The sequence below is a fragment of the Sorex fumeus genome, unplaced genomic scaffold, assembly GCF_029834395.1.
Source record: "Sorex fumeus unplaced genomic scaffold, SorFum_2.1 ptg000122l, whole genome shotgun sequence".
In the NCBI taxonomy this organism is placed as follows: Eukaryota; Metazoa; Chordata; class Mammalia; order Eulipotyphla; family Soricidae; genus Sorex; species Sorex fumeus.
In genome coordinates this window covers 65,960-83,584 of record NW_026606179.1, presented here as the reverse complement: position 1 = coordinate 83,584, position 17,625 = coordinate 65,960, and the positions used below count along the sequence as shown (strand labels likewise).

At 41.3% G+C, this 17,625-nt stretch overlaps 1 protein-coding gene across 1 annotated transcript in view; it reads left to right on the top strand.

Moving 5' to 3' along the window:
* Positions 1 to 17,276, top strand: part of RYBP (RING1 and YY1 binding protein) — a 92,485-nt gene extending 75,209 nt beyond the window's left edge. Inside the window, exons 3-5 of the mRNA XM_056136338.1 lie at positions 12,476 to 12,652; positions 12,748 to 12,846; positions 13,264 to 17,276. Coding sequence (XP_055992313.1) covers positions 12,476 to 12,652; positions 12,748 to 12,846; positions 13,264 to 13,516 — 529 coding nt within the window. The 3' untranslated portion in view covers positions 13,517 to 17,276. The remainder of the gene's footprint in view (positions 1 to 12,475; positions 12,653 to 12,747; positions 12,847 to 13,263) is intronic.
* The last annotated feature ends 349 nt before the right edge of the window (positions 17,277 to 17,625 follow it).

Sequence of the window (17,625 nt, the reverse complement as noted above, 5' to 3'; positions counted from 1 at the left end):
CTGAGCAACACTAGGTGTGAGGTTCACCACTACTACTCCTTCCCCCCTTCCCCTCCCGCCCCAAAGAAAAAAAGAGGAAAGACCACAACACACCCAATGGGACATTGTGGAACAGGTGTCTGACTCCTTAACTAGACTGGGTGAAGAATAATGAAGATGTTCCAGTGGAGACGGCTTGGAGTCGAGCCTTTTCTGAAGGGGTAGTTAGTGTTGTGAGTCCTTATGGCATGTGGAGTATGAGGAAGAAGAGAGTATATAGAGGAGAGCATTTCTCGTCAAGTTGTTTTGAGACTGGTAGTCTATATAAATAGGCACCTCACTTATTTCCTGGGAAGGCCCTTTTGAGAATTGTGCTTAGGCAAGAAAAGTACTCATGAATGGAGCCTGCACAGAATTAACTTTTGATAGTTTATTTTTTGGAGGGGGGGGCGGGGGAGAAGGTCCTAAAACAACACTTCCTTTGCTCTTCTGATTTAAAATGCAGTCTTCAGTGCACAAAAGGCATTGTTAAAATGATTCAAAGTTTTCTTTAGCTAAATTGGATTTTGATTCTTGAAAGATTAATTTCTTAGGCACTAAAATAAGGTACATGCTTGGACCTGTTAAGATTAAGAATACCACTGACAGTGTTTTTCGAAATACTCTTGCTTTTTGAAGTTTCAATTTTTTTTTTTTTGGTGGTACTCAGTGCTCAGAAGGCCCTGGGACACCCCCCCACCACCACCACCACCCCTCATGATTCTTGACCAACTAACTGGCCCTCGTTCAATACAGGAGCTAGAGGATGCAGTGGTGCGTGGTCCCTGAGGTGCTGAGGATGACTGGAATCTCTCCTTGCGATGATCAAATCACTCCTAACTGCTGCATTGTGTCCTGACTCCAGTTTCTATTCTTAATTGGACAATTCAAATTATTTTCTGTTTATTTTGAGACTGTAATTCATGTGAAGCAAATACAGCTAACATTTTATTTCAGATATTATATTTAAATTGAAATTCCCATGTTTTTAACATCCCTCACTACCTCAGTAAAAGAAAATAGTACTTGGAGAAGGGCTAGTGCACGCTTACCACTTGCTTTGTGCTCAGCTGAACCAAGCTCCACCCCCAGCCCTATGTATGGTCATGTGTATGTTTCATCCCCACCTTACTCTCCAAACTGTAAAGCCAAGTGTGGCCCAACTTCCCAGCTGTGCTTACTGGACTGAAAAATTCTCAAACTCACGCTGCTGTCCCTGGCTGTTCGCTCCTAGTCATTTCAGAGTAGTTTAATCATTTATTCACATCTCATTTTTTAAAAATCATTTGAGGTAATAAAGATATCCTAAAAATGTATTCTTTATTAGAAATATAGCTCATGGTTAATCTGAAGTACAGACAGTAATAAAATGTTCCCTTTAAGTATCTGTTTGGTCTTTTCCTCCAACTTTCGTTTTTTATTTTGGTTGAACCACTGAGATACACAGGCATAAAGCTGTAGGCAAACTACAGCCAAAAGTATTTATATTTAGTGTGCTTTGCAATGCAGTTTTGTGACATGACTATAGCTTCAGAATGGTTAAATGTGTTTAAAACAAGGTCTTTGACATGTATGAAGTAATTAACACAGCAGGCTAGATTGCTTTAGTATTTCTTGGAGAGAACAAGATTTGGATTCATTTATCATCAAGTTTATTTGCATCTGAAAATGTGTTTACAGATTTCTAGTATCTGATTCCTCTTATAATCAGTGACCTGATGTGTATGGTAATATTATGTGTTGGGTGGGTGGGTTATGACAAAGCCCCTGAATTAACAGTATATTTGTGGTTTTTGTCCTTAATGTTTATTTCTGGGTTTTTTGTTTTGTTTGTTTTGTTTTCCTTTTAAGCTAAATGAGTTACTGGCATGGTAAACTGCAAACTTGCTTGTATCTTATACAATACTTTGTATCGTTTTCTTCATTAAAGAATGAATTACAGGCCTCAAGAAGAGCCTTAGAGATTACTTAGTCAATTATGTTTGACCAATGAGGAAACTGAAATTTATAGAGACTTTGTAATTACCCATATTTGATCTCTGGCACTACATATGGTCTCCTGGGCACCACCAAGAATGATCCTGAGCACTTGCCAGGAGTAAACCCTGAATGTAGCCCAAACACTTGAAACATTCAAAAAATTATAGTAGGGCGTCTTTGCTATTAAAGACCTAGATCTATTTTCCAGCAGTGTGACCAGGGAGTAGAAAGCACACTGTTCCAGACCTTTATTGGACGCCTGGGTCTTTCATACCACGTGATGTCAGATCCTTTTAGCACAGCACTCTGCTTTTGTATGCATTGGTCCTTAAAAAGACTTGTTCAATGACTAAGAGAATGAAGACTGTACCAAGGGCAAAACAGAGGAGATGCTACACTGAATATTTTCCCCGTTCCTCCTGATGGGATTTGAGAAGCAGGGGGCTGCTGATCCAGAGGCCAGATTGGATTATCTTCTAGTTATCTTCTAGATAAGCAGGTGAGGTCTAAACCTGTGGTTGCAATATCAACATTTGAGACTCTGCCTCTAGTGAAGGAGCAGTGACCCTAAAACATGGACCAAACTAGTCTTCAGCTAGTAGAAAGTTCCTCTTTTAATTCCAGAATCTTGAACTGTAGGATAAAATTTTATATTAAAATATGAAATGGAGATGCCAAAAAGAAATTGAACTGAGCAAAAATGGCCTATTTTGGAAAAGATTAGGGACATTGTTCTTCTGTGATATGTCAGCTAGTTGTACCTTTGTTGATGCTACTTGGGAGAATTTTTGGAAGACCTAGAGGACATATTTATTATGAGACAGTTACTCAGAACATTTAAATGGCCACAGTAAGGCACCACAAGGAAGAGGAAGAGGGCCAGATTTATAGTCTGTTTGAAATACTTTTATTCCTTCCTTCCCTTCCCTTTGTTGTTTCTTAATGACTGGGAATCTCACATACTTGGCTCGGGGGTGCTGGAAAACTTTAGGCCAACTTCTTGAAAGTTGTTCAAATGCTGTTTTTTTGCTGAGGAGGGGTCAGGATGCTGGATGCCAGTAGGGCTACCCCTAGTGATGCTTGAGTGGCCATGTGGTACCAGGGTTCAAGCCCCCCATGCCCTGTGTATGCCAGGCCTACACAGTTTTTTGAGTGACCTCCTTGGCACATGTCTAGTTAGTTTATTTTTTTATTTCTAAAACACTTTCTTAACCTGCATTTGGAAGTGATGTGGCTTTTCATGTTTCTTTTTTAAAGTTTGAGTTGTTTCAGAAGTTTCTATTGAAAGGTCGGTTTCTTTGCTTATATGGTACAGAATACTTGCTTGCACAATAAATATGGCACAGTTCTTACTTTCTGTCAGAGAACCTCTTACCTTTTCCTCTCCCCTTGCCACTGTTTGTTTTGTGAGGGTTGGGGTGCTCAGTGGGCAGGAGCTACGATAGAAACTATATAACTTTATGGTATGATCCAGTGCTCAGGTCTGGTGATGCATTGCATCTCAGGTCGTAGTGCTGGAAACGTCCAGGGACACACCCAGTGCAATGGAGGTTTTCTGGTCCTTTGGTCACACCCGGATACATGCACACATTGTATCCCTGATCCTTGACCCCCTTATGCTCCTTAAGGTTATTACAGAGATGGGGCCAGCGAGGGAGGAGTACGGGTAAGGCACTTGTTGCCAGTGACCAGTCACTGTTCTATCACCAGCACTGCATATAGTGACCCCTGAGGACAGAACCACCCATAGCTCCTGCTCACCTCTGAGCATGGCCCAAGCCACCATCCATCACCTTAAAAAAAGAAAAAGGAATGCAGAGACCCTCGAGCTTTTATTCATATTGGTTGCATCTGCAGATATTTTTTTTACCGAAAATTAATTTAAAACACAAGAATAAGAACATACAAGCATGCCTTTCATTAGCTGCCAGGGCAATAATAGCACACGTCATGTTGTCTAATAGTGTCTTTAAAATGACTGCGAAAAATCATTATGAGTAGAATTGATCTTGACCTTGTGGACTCTCTAAAAAGGACCCGATGGCCCTCAGGAGTTTCTGCAACACACTGGAGGATCACATACCAAGATGTTTTTCCATTGCTATTGTCAAGATGGCTTATAAAAGTTTATTTTACTTTCAAGAACTTAAATCCTTTAAATCTCCTTGTACTATTGAATATATATTCCTGAGTTTTTAGGAAATAAAAAAATATTTGAAAAATTTTTTTTATCTCAATTGTTTGCCCAGCACTTGGTGTTCAGGAGTCCCGGGGAAGTCCCTGCTTGGCAGTTCCCTTCAGGTCAGTGGGAGGTTTTGGGTATGTGGTGCTGTGAGGGCCCTAAGAGACTGGGGAATTCCAGGTGTGCCCATGTTCTTTCACTGGCCCCAACATGCCAATTTTGAGTCTGGAGTGGAACATTTTAGATTTTGCTGTTCATTAAGGATACTCCTGTTGGGATCATTTATGTCACTGTTTGGAGAAGGTTACTCCTGATCCAACTTTTGCTGGTACAAGTTTTCACCTCTTATAGTGGGAATCTAGTGACATCCCCAAGCGGGATTGATGAGGCTACTTAGTGTTCTTGTTGCTGCTACATAGCAGAATTAAACTTTAGGACATTGACATGTGAGACATTTATAACTAAAATTACGTGTGAGGGAAATTCTTTCTAAAAGATCTGCATGTTTTGTGTTAATATATGTACAGTGACACACTGCCTCATTTGTTGACTATATCTCTATTAAAATAGGTATTTTTTTTCCATTTTAGGAAATTAACATTAAGCCCAGTTACATAGTTCTGCTGCAAAGCAGACACCTTGGATGTGGGAGACCATGTTCTATCCCTGAAAACAATAAAGTAACTTAATTGAGTTATTTATTTATTTAGTTAGTTAGTTTTTTGAGTCACACCCGGCGATGCACAAGGGTTACTCCTGGCTCTGCACTCAGAAATTACTCCTGGAGGTGCTCAGGGGACTGTATGGGATGTTGGGAATTTAACCCGGGTTGGCCGCATATAAGGCAAACACCCTACCCGTTGTGCTATCCCTCCAGCCCCCTTAATTGAGTTTAACAGCAGCAGAAGAAAGATGAGTGGGGAGGAGGAATGGACTTTTAATCTTTAGTAGTCGGAGTCAGGACCAGAGAAGTAGTATAGAGCTCTGGTACGGTGGCTGGCCTTACATTGGTGGATCCAGGGTCAATTCTTACCAGCTCTATCAGACTGATTCCTGAGCCAGCACCATTGGGTGTGACCCGAACCCTAAGTAAAAAAGCAAGAAAAGATCATTAGTGGAGCAAAAGGACATTAAAAATGCTGTGCAACAAATGACCTTAGCAAAGTGAAATGATAGTAGACTCCCAAAAGACGGTTGTCCTCAACAACAAAAGACGTCAAAAGATGGTTGTATAAGGTTATAGAGTGGTTTTGTTGCCCTAATCATAGCCTGTCATGAAATTGCTGCAAGAACAGCACTGGGAAAGGCCTTCAAATATTAACCAGCAAATTTAGAGAACACTCCATGTCATCAGCATGAACCATCTATTGCAGGGACATCTTGAGTCTCCTGCATCCTGGAAGTAGATTGAAACTATTATGTAACTTTGTCTCCCTATATCTGAACAGATGAATATTTGTTTATCCCTTTAAGGCTTTGGGAATGTACTTCTAACCTAGATTATCATATTAGTGAAACACCATGAGGTATAGTTGTAAACTTACAAACTTCCGTGCTTGGATTTCAGTTATACAATGATCGAGTACCCATCCCTCTACCGGTGCCCATTCTTCACCAATGATCCCAGTAGCCCTCCCACCCCCCACCCCGCCTCTGTGGCAGGGCATTCCCTTTTGCTCACTCTTTCCTTTAGGGTGTTGTGGTTTGCTTTAGAGGTATTGAGTGTCCATTGTGTTTGTTCTATAATCTACCTTCAACATGCATCTTGCATCCCAAGCGAGTCCTCCAAACATCCTTTACTTGTTCCTTCTCTATCTGAGCTGCCTTTTCCCCCAGCATGTGCGGCATGCCGGCTTCCAAGCCATGGAGCAGACCTCCTGGTACTTAACTATTCTTGGGTGTTCGTCTCCCCTTCTGTTACTTTATATTCCCCAGATGAGTGCAGTCTTTCTTTGTCCCTTTCTTTCTGGCTCATTTCACTTAGCATGACACTTTCCATGTAGAACCACTTGTATGTAAATTTCGTGACTTCATCTTTCCTAACAGCTGCATAGTATTGCATTGTGTAGAGGTACCAAAGTTTCTTTAACCAGTCATCTGTTCTCGGGCACTCGGTTTTAAGAAAGAAAAGTTATTTTTAAAAAGTCTCTCAGCCAAACATTGTGTAACTGAAAGAATACCAGACCAACAGCTCTGAGTATTGCGTTCTGCTCAGGCTCAGCACTGCTTCACGTGTGCAGGGCCCACACGCTCTCGCTCGCTCTCTCGCTCTCTCTTCCCCCCTTCCCCCTCTCTCAGTCTCTCCCTCCCCACCCCCAGAAAAAGGGCATATCTAATGGAGTTAGCCACATGCAGGGGGACCTCCTCAGCCTTATCTCTTCACGCCCACTCTCATTTTTTTTAACTGGGAATATTTTTTAATTTAAAGTCCGGTATAAGGGGAAGAGCCTTAAAAGTTAGCCTCTTTAAAAACTGTTCCCTACATTTCAGAATTTTAAAATGGTTGTCTGTTGTTGAAGGCCATTGATGTTGGTGCTAGAATCATATGTAGCAGGTGGAATAAACAGAAAATAAGTATTTCTTGAGGGCTTCTGTTTTAGTCATCACTGCCAAGGATCAGTAGTGTTTCCTGAACATGGTTGTTGGGATGCATGAACTTGGAATCTAGATGTATTCTGCAAAGCACTTTACCCCTGAGCCACATCCTGGCCCTGTAGCATGGATTTAACAAGGCATTTTTGCAACAAAGAAATTTGGGGGAGTCTCTAAAGTATTTTTACACTTTGTTTTTGGGTCCCACTGACTGTACTAGGGATCAGTCCTCGTGGGCTTCAGAGACCAGAGTCTGCTGTGTGCAAGGCAGGCACCCTGGCCACTCTGTCTCTCTGGCCCCTGTTACTCCTGCTTCCTTTTTCAAAATACTTTAGTTGGCAGGTGTTATGAATGTTTGTGTGATGAGTACCTCACTGTGTTCCATCACTAATAAAACTTTCATCTATTGTTTAATAGAATAAAATCCATTCTCTCTGGCCCAGTACTCGGTGTACAGGTGTAAGGACAGGAAAATAGTCCTGTGGAGAAGGCTTTATTTTATTTTTTTTTTTGCTTTTTGGGTCACACCCAGTGGTGCACAGGGGTTAGTCCTGGTTCTGCACTCAGGAATTACTCCTGGCGGTGCTCAGATATGGGATGCTGGGGATAGAACCCGGGTCCGCTGGGCCGCGTGCAAGGCAAACACCCTACCCACTGTGCTATTGCTCCAGCCCCTTGTGAAATTCTTAGATTGCCAAGGCAAGGAAGGGATTTGGGTGGGGGAGGGGATGTGACAATATCTAGAGAGAGCTCACAATATATGTAAACTGATTGGATGAAAAAAATGAAATTGTATCATTGTTGGGTATAGGCTGAATGAATTAAAGAAGGTTAAACTTGGGCCAGAGAGAGTTGGCAAGGCATTTTCTTTGCACGTATGCAGCCAGTCTGATTCCTCAAGCACAGCCAGATGTAGCCCCAAACAAAGTAAAAACAGGTGGATTTCCGTCAATGGGGGAAACAAATGGTGGTTCTGGGCTAGCCCAAGGAAAAGTTTGTTAGATATTATTTTGTTCGTTGAATTCCATAAAAAGATGGCTTTGTCTTGTTATTTGTGGTAGCTGAGAAGTACAACAAAAATGAGTGGTAAGAACACTTGCCTGGGAAGGAAAAAGGTGTAAGGGGAATTGTCTCTTTATGTGTTCTCTAAAAGTGGCACGAGTGCACATCAAAACAGTCCAGAAAGATATCATATGTTTTGATCTGTATTCATTCTTTCATATATTCTGGAAGATGGAATTTTCTCTTTTTAAAACATACAGACATCGCTAAGGGTATTTATGCTTCACTTGTAGAATGGACTTTTCTGAAATATCAGCTGTTCAAATGCAAGTGTTTAACATTTTGATAATGTCTGATACTGAAATTTTCTGTGTTTATTTTTAGTGACGCAAAATAGATTTTATTGGAAGAAATTTAGATGTGAGGGGAGGAAGGGAGAGAGATAGAACACAGGCTTGGGGAGAAGCCTGGTAGTGATTTATGCCACATTTTTATTTGTGAAGGATTAAAACAACAACAAAAAATTATAAAGTAATTTTAGGGCACACATGCGGGATGCTTGGGGATCATGAGACTTTTTTTTTTTAAGTTAAAAAAATTGCTTTTCCCTTCTCTTTTTATTTTCAGAGGAGAGGTTGCTCAGTTGGTTTGCTTGTCAGGGGCCATATGCTTTGTTGTGGCCTTGGGGAAATCCCAGATTGCCATGTCTCTAGGATTGCATGGCACTTGTGTGGCAGTGCCTGGAATCGAAGTCAGGCATCCGACCACTAAGCTAGCTCTAAAAGCCTACTGTCTGTAAGACGCCACAGCTGCAGTGCCTTAAGAAGGAATCCATGTTCCCTTTATATAGTATCTGTAAAGCATCTGTGGTCAAATAGTTTTTCCTTGATTGACTTAAATTTGAGATTTGACACCCTGTAAGTCATACACTTTGATGTTTTCCACTATACTGTGAAAACTGTTAACTCTTTGGAGGTTTGTTGCTTAGCAAATTTAGGTTATTGTGGAAAACTGAGACTCTTAACTCAGTATTAACTGAGGATGACTTTCAGGACAGAGATACTATAGGGGTTAAGGCATTTGCCTTCTTGGAGCCAAGGAGGGTTGAAATAGACTGATTTCTTTCTCTAAGCAGAAGATAGTTTTCTTAGATCGGTTCATTAGATCAAACCTTCACTAAGGGAGAATTACACACACCGATGCTTGTCCTTATGTTGAGGAAAGGGACTTTTGACCATACTCCAGTGAGTTCTGAGATTCCAGAAAGACAGAATGGGTTGAACAGTGGAATGACTCTAAGGTAAAATTTCTAACCGGATAAGATAAAGTATCATTGACCTTGACTTGAGAAATGAAAGGAAATGCATGAGCTAAGAAACATCAATAAAAACTAGGTATATGGAAGAGAAAAAAAAAGGCATTTGCCTTGCTTATGGCCAGCCCAGGTGTGATGCTCAGAGCATAAAGCTAGGAGAAAGCACCACTGGGTATGGTAAGACTGATCCCCCACCCCCAAAACCCCACCACACCCCCTAATAGACTCTACAACATGATAGTTCTGCCCAATAAATGAACTATAAATTATTGTGTGACACTGAGGCAATTTCATTAAGTAAAATCTGGGTAACTTTTTATTGATCATCAGTGTTAAACACCTTGATAAATATTTCCTTCTTGTCGGGAACATCACAAAGGTATTGGAAAGCATTCTGTTCTTGTCAGAGTGAGGATGGTGGGCAAAGGATTCTCTTTGGAGGGGGTTGGTGATTGGGGCCACTCAGCAGTGCTTAGGAGTTAGTCTTGACTCTACATTCAGGGATTGTTCCTGACACGACTTGGGGGAACGTATTTGGTATAGAGGTGGCGGGAGGGTCAAGCCTGAATTAATTCTGTGCAAGGCTAGTGCCTTGCTTACTGGACTATTGTTCAACCCAAAAGAGGTTTCTCTTAAATAAGGTAAAAGGTAAAGGCCCTCCCGTTGATCGTCGATTTGCTCGAGCGGGCCCAGTAACGTCTCCATTGGAGACTTTGTTGTTACTGTGTCTGGCATATCGAATACTCTCGGTAGCTTGCTGGGCTCTCCGAGAGGGGCGGAGGAATCGAACTCGGGTCGGCCATGTTGGCCGCTTGTAAGGCGAACGCCCTACCCGCTGTGCTCTCTCTTAAATGTTTTCTGCTATACTGTAGCCTGGGTTCGCCTGGACTTGGGGCATTCCTCTTTCCCTATACTCAGATCGAATTGTAAACTTATGTGCACATAGCTTTTCAAAAGTGGGGTGTCATTTATCGTCTTCATAAGGAATATCAAGGACTGGGAATGGACAGGCCACTGCCCTTGAGCTGGTGTGTGTGTGTGGGGGGTGCCTGGGGGAGGCAGAATCTGAGCACACCAATCTGTGTGAGATGGGAGAATCCTAGTTCACTGACCTGTGAGCTTGGTCTCTGTAATCTGTAAAATGGAAACACGTCGCCTTAAGGACATCCCTCTGACTCAAAACTCTGATTCCATCTAGTTCTACTGTCCTAAAAGTGACAGTGATATCTTATGCTCGCCAAAGATTTATGTTCACTCTGATTTCCGTATCCTGGGAATCGCTCTTCTCTTACCCTGTTCTGTATTTCTCTGCTGCAGTGTTTATTCTTTATCCCTCCACTAAATCCTTTTATTGAATTGTCACGGCATTTACTTTGCCCTGTGCTGAATGCCATGGTGGCAAAGATGATTAAGATGGTAGGTTGATTGGCATCAAAGTTTAGTGTGATGAACAACCTTTGTGTGATATCCAAAGTGAACTCAGCTTGGATGGGCAGCCAGCAGCCTCTGGTTTGCAGCATTCTTGGGTCAGATTGCCCCACAATAGAAATCGCAGTTCTTCCTCAAGGTGTAATTTTTCATACTTTCTTTCGTTCATGTTTTGACTCTGGGTTTTTTAGTTCTTTTTGGTAGTATGGGTCAGTGTATGGTGATTTATGTTAACTCTGATTTCAGTAGCCTGGGAATCCCCTTGGACAGCTAATCTGCTTTTGCAGTGCTGATTTCAGGAGTTGGTTTTCGTGAGCTTTAGCGTGGTCTGTGTCACCTTTGAAGGGTGACAGCCTTGGTTAAAACCTGTGCAAAGAGCTGTTGTTTGGGGACCATGGCTCCCCTCCCCTTTTTTTTGCCTTTGGGGTCACACCCAGCGGCTCTCAGGGATTACTCCTGACTCTGCCCTCAGGAATTACTCCTGCTGTGCTTGGGGGACCATGTGGGGTGCTGGGGATCGAACCTGGGTTGGCCTCGTAAGGCAGTTGCTCTGGCCCCGCATTGCTCACTTTCTAGGGCTGCTTCCTGAGAAGCAGAAGTTTGGATCCCTCACCCACTGATGAGTAAGGCCAGCTAGCTCACACTGAGGTGGACTCTGAGGCAGTTGTGTTTCATGGGATGTGATCCTAAGTGAGCAGAGCCTGAGTCCCTGGGGAGAGGCCAGCCGGAGCGGAGAGAGTGAGAGAGTCAGCATGCCTTTGCATGTTTCCTTGTTTGGGGGGGGGGGGGGGGGAGGCTCCCTATGATAAAGTAGGATGTTGGTGTCCCCTGCCTTGCAGCCCCATCACACCTGCTCCCAAGAGCTGGTACTCTAGTGACCCAATCTGACAACTCTTTTCTTGAGAGGATAGACATATTTAAGAAGGAGATCTTTACGTGACTTTCTTAGGTGTGGTTTTAGACATTCTCCAGTGCTCCTTCACTGATTCTGGTTGATCAGCCAAAAGAGACTGTCCAGTTAATTTTCTCTGGATTTCTCTCAAATCCGTCCTGGGGAAATGTGAGGGGAGTAAGATTCCACAGTGATTCAGCTCACTTGGGTATTTGTATCTGCCTTCTACTTGGAGTTTATTATATTGTAGATGCAGTCTAAATGGGAAGACTGTTGGAATAATTTTTCAGTTTTTCATGTCTAGAGTGCACGAGCTTTCCTTCTCACGTCTCTCTGGATCTGAATGGCCGTGCATTGTGAGTAGTGTTTGGCACCACTTAGAATGTGTGAACAGTAGCGTGAGGATCCAGTGTCAGTTGGAGATTGGCTCAGACATAATGGTTAATGGCACAATGACTATATCGCTTGTCTAAGGTTTTTTATAATGACTTTCAGTCTTTACCCTCTTGGGAGCTACTCTGAACCACAGTTGCCTTTTTATTGCTCTCTGTGTGTTGTCCGTGCCAATCACAGAGCTGCAGGGGGCACACCAGCTCGGAATAATTAGATTGACGAGTGAATGTCACACTTGAATTTCATTCTCTTTTCAAGGGATTACCAGTGTCCATTTAATAAAATAAGATTAACCCTCTGCAGCAGGAATATTTGAAAGCTGTCAGTAGATTCTGGACAACTCAAAATGTTGTTCCCAGCACTCCTAGGAATAGTCTTGTGTGTTGATTGACTGAAAAGGTACTGCATGAGTGTGTGTGTGTGTGGGGGGGGGGGGCGGTGTTTGTGATTTTGTGTGTGTGTGTAATTTAGGTGTCTGTATTTCAAGGGAATTGGAAAGAAAAATGTTTTTATAATATATCCATACTAAGGTAATAAGTGAGAAAAAAAGCACCCATCTGATTTCATTTAGAGTTGCCAGTTAATCGGTAATAAATTACCTAAGAAATTAGGAAGTTGAAGATAGAAAGTCTCTATGAGGCAAGTAATGATGCATCTTTTCTTGATTGTTTAGGAAACCTCGGATCAATTCTCAACTGGTGGCACAGCAAGTGGCACAGCAGTATGCCACTCCACCACCCCCAAAAAAGGAAAAGAAGGAGAGAGTGGAAAAGCAAGACAAAGAGAAACCTGAGAAAGATAAAGAAATTAGTCCTAGTGTAACCAAGAAAAATACCAACAAGAAAACAAAGTAAGTTTTTCTGTCTGATGTAGTACAGAATTACTTTGAGACTGAATCAGCCCTTCTTTTAAATGCCTCTTTTTGTATCGCTTCCCCCCTTCTAGACCAAAGTCTGATATTCTGAAAGATCCTCCCAGTGAAGCGAACAGTATACAGTCTGCAAATGCAACGACAAAGGCCAGTGAAACGAATCACACCTCAAGGTATTTGAGCTCTGAGTAAAGTTACAGCCCTGACTTACCTGGTCGCAATCAGGAACTGAGGGAGTTCATAGTAGGTTTAGAGGTAGAATGAAGAATGTAGGTGTGGATTGTGAGTTGTTAATTTTTGCTCTAGCTGCACTTTAAAAAAGTCTATAAATTCTGGTTAGATCCCTGTGACCAAAACAGGAGGGAAAGATACACTGATGATAATCCTGCAGTGCTCCAAAGCTTTGCTCCCTGTGCTGGAAACTATTACCGCTGAGCTGAATTGTTAGCAAGCTTTAGTGTGTGTGGTGGCAGCTTAGATTCATTGCCGCCGTGTCTTGAAGTCTGTGTGTGTGTTACTGACTTTCTGCCAGAAGATGCTCTAGTCCATAGCTGATTTAATGGGCTGTTTCCCTGTGGTGTTGCTTTCAGGCCCCGGCTGAAAAACGTGGACAGAAGCACTGCACAGCAGTTAGCAGTAACTGTGGGCAACGTCACCGTCATTATCACAGACTTTAAGGAAAAGACTCGCTCCTCATCAACCTCCTCCTCCACAGTGACCTCCAGTGCAGGGTCAGAACAGCAGAACCAGAGCAGCTCGGGCTCCGAGAGCACAGACAAGGGCTCCTCTCGGTCCTCCACGCCCAAGGGCGATATGTCCGCCGTCAACGATGAATCTTTCTGAAATTGCACATGGAATTGTGAAAACTATGAATCAGGGTATGAAATTCAAATCCTCCACCTGCCCATGCTGCTTCCACCCCTGGAGAATCTTCTGTGGACATCGACCTCTTAGTGATGCTGCCAGGAAAATTTCTGCTTGCCATGGGCGTCTGGCCACCAAGGAATTTCACACCCTGACGATTACTCTTGACACTTTTATGTATTCCATTGTTTTATATGATTTTCCTAACAATCATTTATAATTGGATGTGCTCCTGAATCTACTTTTTATAAGAAAAAAAATCTGCTGTGCACAATTTTCCATGTACATTACAACTGGTTTTTGTTTTGTTGGGGGGGCGGGTGGGGAGGGGGAGGGACTTTTATTTATTGTGTTCACAAACTCCATCTTTTCAGCATATCCTTTAAGTTTAGTTCTTTCTTCCAGTTATACTATGTACTATCAGTTTTGATATAACTATATATAAATATAAAATTATATATAAAGGGTTATTGAAACCAATCCATGGCAACGCTGGTGCTTGATACACTGTGAAGTGAATACAACATTGACCAGTTACACATCTGGAACAGTCCCTTCTGTGAAAGTGCTGAAACTAAATTAAAATCAGTCTTACATGAAGTGTGTTCCAACCCACGCGGGAACTTGATTCTCATCTGTTTAAAGAGTACTGGACGATATAAAAAATATATATATTTTTTAAACAATGTGATCTCAAATTTAAAGACTGCTCCAGATAGCCTGCATTTGCAATGGAATAACTGACAAATCACAAATGTCTAGTTGGGACAGCTTTATTCAGAGTAACTAAACTAGCTCCAGAATGCCAAGTATTCAGTGTAAATTACGGTTACATGTTAACATTGCTTTTTCTTACATAAGCACTCATGAAAATATGGTATTCTGTAACTCAAATTCCATCCATTTTCCAGACCTTTACTCATGTCTGAGGTAAATCTATAAATTGCCTCTTAGTTTTAGGATTAAACTGTCTAAACTGTACTTGGGTCCTTTCAAGAAGCAAATCCCTGTTTCCATTTGCACGTGACATTGCAGTGGTGGTTTTCGTAATTGAAATTTGTTTGCCTCTTGTCTTACTGTTTCCCAAATCCTTTCCCTACTGATTTCCTCGTGAGAACTAATTTTCTTTTTTTAAAAAAAATACTCGTTTGTTTAAAATCTACTTGTTTTACTGAACAAAGGTTATCAACCACACATCCAACCCTGCCGTGGAGCTTTGGAGTGTTTGGAGACATTCTCGGGTCCCTGCTGTGAGGAGGAACACAGTGGAGAGTGGCTTGAGCGCAGTGTCCTTGGGAAAACCCGTGCTTCCCTCCAGCCTTCGAGGGAGTGATCTTTTTCTTCCTAAATAGTTTGAAAAAAAAGTCTCTTCCAAAGTTTCATTCCATCTGGGCTCTTCTTCCCCCTTGCCCCCACCCCCATTTTGCAAAAACAAAGACCGCTAATATAATCTCATCCCTCCTCATTTAAAATTTTTTTTTGTTTCATTTCCCTTTGGATTTGGGGTCTCTTCTTTGGATTTGGGGACTCTTAACCTCAGATTCACAGAGCTCATAGAGTCCTTTCCAGCACGGGAATGTGACTTCACCTTCCTTTACTTGATCATACTGTAGGGCCTTGCAGGAGGGCAGCCGATCTGTATTGCAGTGCATCACATTTGGTGTGAAAAACATGGTTCGCTTAAGAAGTAACTTCTGTCTGTGGAGGCAACGAGTAAAAATTTAAAATTAACAGCTTGATTTGAGTAGCCAACAGGAAAGGTTCCTTTCACATTTACATTAAAACTACCCTGTAATCACTAATGAACCATAATTTAAATTCTGTTCTCAAAGGTATAGATTATAAAGCAGTGCCATTTGTGGTCCTATTCTCAAATGCATGGACAATGTTCCCCTCTTTTTAAAATAATGCTTGTATCTGGGATGCAAGCTATGCTTGTCTTTTTAAATACATTTTTAAAGTATTTATTAATGAACCAAAGGAAATTTGATGCTTTCCGTAAGCATCGGGATATATAATACATAGTGATTTGACTATGAATTTTAAATCCACATTTTAATATTAGTGGGATATTGCAAAGACATTCTAAAGTTTTAATATTCCTTTTATTAAGGGACTCAGGGAGGGTAAATTAGTCAGCCATATTTATTTTCCAGAGATGTAAGGAATTGCTAAGTTTTTTAATTAACTTTTTAAAAAATTTTAAACGCCACCAAACTCAATGTGGGTTGCACTGCTTTTTGAACCAGTAAGTGTTAGTATGCACTTTGTTCAGAAACACTGTGTACTTTTTCAAAATTAGTTTCATGTAAAGTGATTGGACCCCCAGATTAGTGGAAAAAGCTGATTAACCAGCTACTCAGGCTGCTAATTAATCCATTGCCAATGTCTTGGTTTTTCAGTTTTGCCTCCATAAAAATTTAACGAATCAGAGAATAGGGAGGGGTGAAGGAAGGGAGGATTGCCTTAGAATAGGTGGGATGAACTTGCCATTTTGGTAGAAACTGCAGCTAACATGGGACTTCTCTTGGCAGTCAGATGTTACCGGGCCAGACCTGAGGCTGCCAGTGTATTCGGATGAGGTAGTGAGGTGGTAGGAACTTTAGACTTTTAATTTCTGAAATAGATGACATCCCTCAGGCATGTATTCTGGAAATGGAATTTCTTCAACTTCTGGATATGCAGTTTGCCCTGCAATTAGTAGGCAACGCGTGTTAAAGACACTAGTGGAGATTATAAAGATATATATTAAAAGAGGACCAGAAATACTTGGTATTCAGTGGCACAGATAGCAGGTTGTGAAATCAAAACAAAAGCACAGTGTTAACGCTTGCAGTTTTCCATTTGTTTTAGTACCACATGGTCGCTCACACTTTGTGTGTGCACACACACAGTTTACCTGACTTGCTCTATTTGAGTCATGCAGTTGGGGATTAAAAAACGTAAAGACATCCTGTGACACCCACAAAATGTTTTAATCAGAACCTTTCAGTTTCAACCTGGATATTTAGAAACATTGGCAGAAGCTTCTGTGAGTTTAGTTCCACTAAGATGTATCACCTGCCTTATCAAGACCATTCTCAGTCTACTTTTTTAAGCTACCGTATCTTAAATTATTGAAAATTTATTAATTGCTGAATATATAATAACCTTTGCTTGTATGTAACCGAAAATGGTTTAAGAGCCAACATTTAGAGTATGACAATGGAGCTGAACAGTTTTTAATGCGCAAGCAGTTCTGTTCTTGTGTATGACTTGTAACCTTAATTTACTGTGTAAAGATGGTTACATTATTTCCTTAGCTTTGTTTGTTGGAGACAAATAGAGAATGCTTGTTAAGTATGTCAAAACATAATCTTGTGAATTTTTGTTAATGTATTATACGAGCTATATTTTTCATTTGCCCAAAAAAGACAGCTTGTATAACGCTTTTGGAAGTTTCTGCTCTGTAACGTCCTTAGAGCTGACAGTCTGTTAGGTTTGTTTTTTTCTTCATGCTAAAGTGTCAGTTGGTGGTTTTGTGAACTGGTCAGAAATTCACAGGTCTTAAATGTTTTGGGGAAATTTATATTGGACACTGCTCTTTGTCTAGCAAATAAAAGATGTTAATATATTCCTGTTACTGGCATGTGCACGACTATGTGATTAGAAGCCACTTTATCATTTTCCTGCTTTAAATAGAAATGTCTATTTATGAATTTTGCTTGTAGTTTTTTCACAAATAAAATAGTAAAATTTACATTGAAATCTTTATGTGTGTGTGTAGATTTTAGCCCTAGGGAAAAGAGTTGGTTACTTTTTGTACCCAGACTTTTAATTTGTTCATTTCCATTAGGAAGTTGAAGTGAATTTTTCTGTGAATGGGAGATTTAGTATTTTTTAGAACTTGAGTTGTCGGAAACTAAAGTTGAGTTGCAGGTCTCTGTACTGATGACAAAGCTGTAGCAGAAGATGGTGTGCAGTGGGGAAGTGGTAAGATTGGGGGCGGGGGGACCAGGTTGTGCCTGAGTTCACACCTCAACAGCCCGCAATGCTGCAAAGAGAAAGAAGTAGCATGACCCACTGGTTAATTCCATTAGAAACAGTCC